The sequence below is a fragment of the Alligator sinensis genome, unplaced genomic scaffold (assembly GCF_000455745.1).
Source record: "Alligator sinensis unplaced genomic scaffold, ASM45574v1 scaffold119_2, whole genome shotgun sequence".
In the NCBI taxonomy this organism is placed as follows: Eukaryota; Metazoa; Chordata; order Crocodylia; family Alligatoridae; genus Alligator; species Alligator sinensis.
Genome location: NW_005842242.1, coordinates 824206 through 830833, shown reverse-complemented (window position 1 = coordinate 830833; position 6628 = coordinate 824206). Strand labels below are relative to the sequence as shown.

General features: G+C 39.5%; 1 protein-coding gene across 3 annotated transcripts in view; it reads left to right on the top strand.

Annotated features, from left to right (window-relative positions):
• Positions 1–2747, top strand: part of MPHOSPH6 (M-phase phosphoprotein 6) — an 11814-nt gene extending 9067 nt beyond the window's left edge. For 2 of the 3 annotated variants that reach the window (XM_025208650.1, XM_006027432.3), the window contains exons 4-5: positions 1304–1401; positions 1822–1963. In XM_025208650.1, coding sequence (XP_025064435.1) covers positions 1304–1401; positions 1822–1963 — 240 coding nt within the window. Of the gene's footprint in view, positions 1–1303; positions 1402–1821 lie in introns of all 3 variants that reach the window. The other variant, XM_025208649.1, reaches the window with a different exon arrangement.
• The last annotated feature ends 3881 nt before the right edge of the window (positions 2748–6628 follow it).

Here is a 6628-nt window from a genome sequence, read left to right as displayed (position 1 = left end):
TCTTCCAGTATTTTTTTAGTCATCCTGTTTGTTGCTTAACTTAGGGTACAACCCTACAATCTTTCAGCCCCATTGACTGGAGACTATTTGTGTAAGTAAGGGACTTGAAGAATTATGCTCCTTCTGGGCAGAGATATCTTTATTTTCTGGTCAGTGTTATGTATCTCTATCGGTATGTTAAAATCATTACCATTGATTTGAATCAAGCAGCTAAAAATGACTGTGAAAGGATGACTTAAGGTGACTTTGTATCTGATATGATTGAGTGGGAAATTATGATTACAGTCTTGCCATGCCTTGGCATCCTGCCAGTTGTATATTTTTTGTTGTCAAGCCTTGCAAACAAGATTTTTCCCTTGTCAAATGAACATCTTCAAGTGCCTTCATTCCCAAATTTGCTCTCATTTTTAAGATAGAGGAATTAGATACCCTAGACAAGGGTTATCAAACTAATCTGGCCCCACAGGCTGAAGAACGTGAGGCTGGGCTGGTTCAGGACCACCGACCCACCCTAAACACTACCCGTGCATGCAGGGCCAGTCCGAGACCCGCAGGCAGCACCGCAGACTGGATGATAAGGTTCCCCAGACCAGATTTGGCCCACGGGCCCTCTCTTTGACACCTCTGCCCTAGATCATACCTGTCAATTGGAAAAAAAAACCCATCTAAATAGCTTTGTTAAGGAGTTATCCGCTGTTTCTTTAATACATCCACAGGCTGTAGTGCTTTGCCATTTAAGTAGCTTCAACTGTTAGGAGCAGTTATAAATCCCAATCACAGATGTGAGGAGCTCAATCAAGGACAAAATCAGAGGCAGGTAATATTATATTGGAATAATTGAAACTGGAGGAAATATCAGAAAGTATATTATTTCCAGTTTTGTGAGGGCTTGGTCTTGACTGCTTTACCAGTCCTCGCTGAGATTTAGGGGACAGGAGGCGCTTCCCTGAGTGAACTGGCCAAATATGGTCTGCGTGGATGGGGGTAATTGCAAGGCTCAGGCCAGGTACATCCGACCACCCACCCCCCAGTAGAGATGGAAGGAAAGCAACCATTCACACTTGCATTTGCTGGTTTCTTGGAATGACAGCACTATGTGTTACCTTTTATTCAAGGCTTCTGGTCATCCACCTTTTAGTACTAAGTGATTGCTGCAAACAGGGAAAAGCAGGAGCAAAATCTCAGGGAGAACGAGTGCTTGACTCTGCATTTTAAAATGAGTTTCTCTTACGAGTAAACATCTGTGTAGTTTACATTCTGCAAAAGAGTTAAATACAAAACTGATTTCCTATTTCATTTTCAGAAGTTAATGATCCAAATGAACTCTAGGTACAAAAAAGAAGAAATTGAAGCAGATGATAAAATGGAGGCTGATGTATCAGATGAAGAAATGGCCAGAAGGTAAGTTATGTTTTATGACATTGTTAAAATTACCAAGCAAGAAGATGTGTGACTGTGTGTTTACAAGAGTGTTTATAATAAAGAGCAAACTTATGTATTGTGCAAAATTCTCGTTGCCCATAAGAAATTTGAAGATGTGTTCACTGAAATCTCCTTCACCTCATTACTTTCTTGAGAAATAATCTGCAGCTATTTTCTACCTCCTGCTATCCTAGTATACTTGATACTAACTCTTTCAGTACTGTCACTGCATGATAGAAAGCAAAATTGGTCCATTAATATTCTGCCAATATCTCTTTGCCTGTAGTAGCTATTTCATAGATTGGTATTCCTCCTAGGAATCTATAGCTTATTGTGCATGAGTTTGTGTAGATTTTTATGAAGAAAAGTAATTAAATTTTATTTTTAATATCTTTACAGATATGAATCTTTAGTAGGAACAATAGGGAAGAAATTCTTGAAGAAAAGAGACCGCCATGAATTACAGGACGAGGATGAAGATGAGAATAGTAATTTGAGACCTAGCAATGTTAAGAAAATGTTCTTAAAACCTCAGGATTAATGTGAACTGTACTACTGGAGCTAATAGAAATGTTATTTACCGAGTTCAGTAACATGAACTGGGGTTGCTTGTTTTCTGCTATATAACATAAAATAATATATATTTGAAATTTCTGCTGTCCACGTGACACATCTTTTCAAAGTGGATGCATACACAATGGATGTCGTACATCCTTTCCTTTTTTGAGCATATTTTATTGAGTACGGGGCTGTAAGCCTCACAGCTCTTTAATGTTATGCCTAAGTATAGAATGGCTGTCACATGTAGTTAAGAGTAACAGCGTTGTGATCATAACTGAAAGCCAGTATTTGAGCTGAAGATGAGCTATGGCCAATTTTATAAAGCAATCTAGCTTTCATTGCTTTTTTTATTGTATAAAATGAAATCCCTTTACACTTTTAAAATTGAAAACATAACAAACTTACATTTCTCCAACAGTTCTAAAAATAAGGAGTAGAAGGAGCAGAGATTAAATCCATTTAATTGAATTTTTTTATAAAGTCTGTTTTAAAAAGTACTTTTTGTAGCAAAAGCATTTTTCCCCTAGAACAAGCTAGAGGTTTATATTGGGTGACATTTTCAGTTTGACAAAATTGCATAGATCATGATTTTTAACCTCCTTCCTTCAAAAAGTTAGTCAATCTTGTTTGTTTGTTTGCTTTTTTCCCTGTTCTGGAAAAAAATGTGATTTTTTTTTTTTTGTAAACATCTAAGGTCTGTGACTATGGCATAATGACTGCTTCAGGAACCATGTCTTAAAATCAAATAAAAAGTTCTGGTTTAATTGCTGTGGTTTAGATAACTTACAACAAATTGTGCAACTTAATGTAGTGTGATGCGTCATACTTTGATAGTTTAGCTGTAATGCCTAGCTTAGACGCTCCAAACTAATAATAGCCTTCAAATGCCTTTGCTACAACACTTTCTAAATAGAAATTTCAAGTATTTTGCAATAGAAACAGTACAGATCTTTGGTTACTCAATGCTCTGGGCTAGAGCTGAATTACAATAGGATTCTATATCCCACCCTTCTGCAATAAATATGCTTTGAATATTATTTTCCTTCCTTAGCTAGGTGGCCAAGTTGCTGAGAAGGGAGGCATTTGGAAGTTTGCAAGAGTCATTCTATCACAGGGCCTAAGAGGCTTTTTTTGGAACCAGCTCAGTGAAGCAAGATACAAAACTCAATTATATAAAGTAAGAGGCTGTACGTCTACAGTAGTTTGCAAGTATGATATATGGGCTACAATCCATATATCAAAAGCACCTAATTAGATATTCAAGATGGATCGCACATGGGAAGAGAAATACATTTTAACCTAGTGAGGGAGCTTAATAAAGATAGAAAGTATGTGATTCATGATCTGAAAGAGGTTTTCAGAGCTAATTAAATGCTACTGGTTCAATTACTTAAAACTTGGCCATATATTATCACCAGTTGGGCAAAAGTTAATAATCGCAAGGCATTTTTCTTCCCATGGAAAATGTGACCTAGGTAAGAAATGATCTATTGTTGGTCATCATAAGAAAAACTCAGGATATATCCCATTATTCTTTCTTGCATATCATTAGGAAAATTATTCTTCTTTATGTGAATTAATTCTTTTTACTAGAGGCAGCATTTATGAGTAACTATTGGATATTTTGGGGAAACCATATTCTAGCAAAATACAAATGACCACTAGATGGCACTTTAATTTCACTTGACTTCAGGAATTTTGAATTGATGACATTTTATAGCTGTCAAATGAAGGGGTCTTTTGTTTAAATTATTATAGGAATTATTTGAGATGCCTACTAATAATATAAAAAGTCTTAACCCTTCGCTGAGATATTTTTCTTACATAAAGGCTGTATGAAACACAAACACTTTGCTTTGCTTTGTTTTCGGAGTTCCCCAAAATGGAATTACGTCATTTGATTAAGGGGAGGTTTAAAAAACCCCACAGAATCGCACAGAAATCTCTATGTCCTAGAGTTTGCTCTGCAAAGTATGTGTGTGTTTGTATCTATGTACATAAGTGCACAAATATAGAAAGCTTTGGGTAGAGCAACCTAAGTTTCAGCAACTTCATACAAAGCTCACATTCTGTCACTGCAGGGTAAGAGAAAAATTAAGTAACTCCAGCACAACCCTCATCAATTATATAGATTTTTTAAGAAAGATTATATTTAAGGTAGCAATCTTTTAATCATTTAAGATAGATTATATAGATCTTTTAAAAGATGGCTAGAAGTTTGAAAGAGCTCTTGCTGATAGTTAGATGTTCTAGTCAAGTGCAACTTTAAAAACAGCTGCTGAGATGAATCCTTATTCAGCGGGAACTACAAAATACCATCTTAAGAGCAGGGGTTGGCATCCCACCTTCCCCTCACCATCCTCCCCTTCCTTTTCACCCCTTCCCTTCCTCCTGTCACCACAGGTTGCTGCCAAATCCTCCCCAATATCCTGGCTTCACAGGCCAGAGAATCACTCTGCAGGCTGGATATGGCCTGTGAGCCTTAGGTTGCATCCCCTTGTTAATAGTATACATTGTATTGCAATGTAGGGCTGGTGGCCAAACCCTCAGTGACAAGCTGATTTTTTTAAAGGTATTTCTGTGCTGACAGATACCATTGGGGAATGCTGGGGCTTTATAAATCCCCCCGTGTGCCTATCAGCTTCTTTAGGCCCCGACAGTTTTTAAAGCAGGCCTTAAGTTTTAACAGCTGAGATGCATCAGTGTTTTGACTCAGTCTTCAGTACGTGGCATGTGTGTCCTCATTGACCATTCATACCACTAAGAATTGTTCAAGCGTCATTGAGAACCTAGTTCCCTATTCCTTGGAAAGTGAATATTGGCATTCTGCATCTGTCTTACTAATACACTCCATCAGGAAATCTCATGTAGTTAGCCACAAGCACTTGCTGAAAGCAGCACGTGTGGACAATGGAGAGGAACTGGTGCAAGTAATCAGGAAAACTGCAAACTGAGTTGACAAGTTAGCATCTCCTTCTGCTATTTGTTTACAAGGGTGCTGAGTAAAAGTTTTTATTTTTATCCTCAGCATGTGAGCACCAGTCAATCAACATGCCCAGTGTTGCTCAGAATGGGTCAAGAGTTCCAGCAGGTCATAATTAAACGTTACTTATCTGTGTCTCGGACGGCCAGAGCCGACTCGAGTTACGTTAGAAATTGGTCGTACGTTAGGGCGGGCTGGTGAATGGAGAGGCAGACACAACTTATTGGTTGTAAAAAACTTTACTCACGCTGCTTGCAATCACAACGCAGGTGGTCCGGTCGTCGGAACAACCACACGAGTTGTTCCAGCTGGCGGGCCCAACGCCAGTTAATCCGTCCGCAATTCGAAGCCGGCAGGAAAAGGGGTACGTCGGGGTTGCGCTCGGTGACTTGAAGAAAGATCGATAGGTGATCAGTCTATCGATCGGCAGCCGCAAGTCAGATAACTTCAGAGGCACTCTGCAGCGTGCTCAAAGCTCTTCGACTTGGGCGGAAGTCGCGTGGAATTTTAAACGGCCAGCGAACCAATTACTAGCCGCCACGTGTGAATAATTTAGCACTGGCCAATAGCGGGGCACGAATTTACATTCGAATGGCGGGAACTCTTTGCACCGTGCATTTCTGTGCTGCAAAGAAGAAATGCATCCTGCAAAGGAAACTGCAAATTGGCGGGAACTCTCTCCTACACGGAGGCTCTCAATTGCAGCAGAACACTCTGCCGTGCAAAGGAGCTCTCATGTGGCCAGGAAATTCCATAGTGCCGAGGCACCAAAATCACTGGGTTGTGACAATCTGGACTTAACAGATATGACAGCCTACACTTTCACCTCTTTTCTACAAAAGAAAACATTTCATGGCCTTTTTATCCATTATGTTAGTCAGCTGATGCCTACAGGGCTTGGTGAAATGACATTTGATTGTTGAAAGACGTGACTCTGAAATGATCTGCCCAAGATGATGATAAAACGATCGTGTTAGCTTTTATTCTTCCCTTTTTTGAAGCCAGTTGAACAATTTGGCCCATCTGTAGCTTCTAATGCTGGGAAGACATGAGAATTACATAATTTCCCTTCTGTTGTCTCTTCCTCCTGGCTTGTTACTTTTTGGTCTGCTTAGTATTGAATATTAAACATCACAGGGGCAGAGTCTAGCTGAAGTGGGTACGCAGCCTATGTCTTGCCTCCAGTGATCCATGAACTGATTAAACTTTGTTCTTTGTGATTTTTTTTAATTGCTTTTCTAATCTTTTTTTTCCAATGGCATCTCAGAGTTTGAACCACGTTTCATTTGTTATGAATATTTGTCTCCTAAAGGACCCTCACTAGACAACTGGTGATGGTAGACAGACTCCATTGGGCATTAGGTATGTGTAGGAATTGGATGTGTACACGTCCATGGGGCTAGATGGGATGCACCCAAGGGTGTTGAGGGAGTTGGGTGATGTGATTGTAGAACCATTGGCCATCATCTTTGAAAACTCATGGCGGTCACGAAAGGACCCAGATGATTGGAAAAGGGCAAACATAGTGCCTATATTTAAGAAAGGGAAGAAGGAGGATCCAGAGAACTACAGCCCAGCCAGTCTTACCTCAGTCCCTGGAAAAATCATGGAGCAGATCCTCAAGGAATCCATTTCTAAGCAGTTTGGAGAAGAGGGTGATTA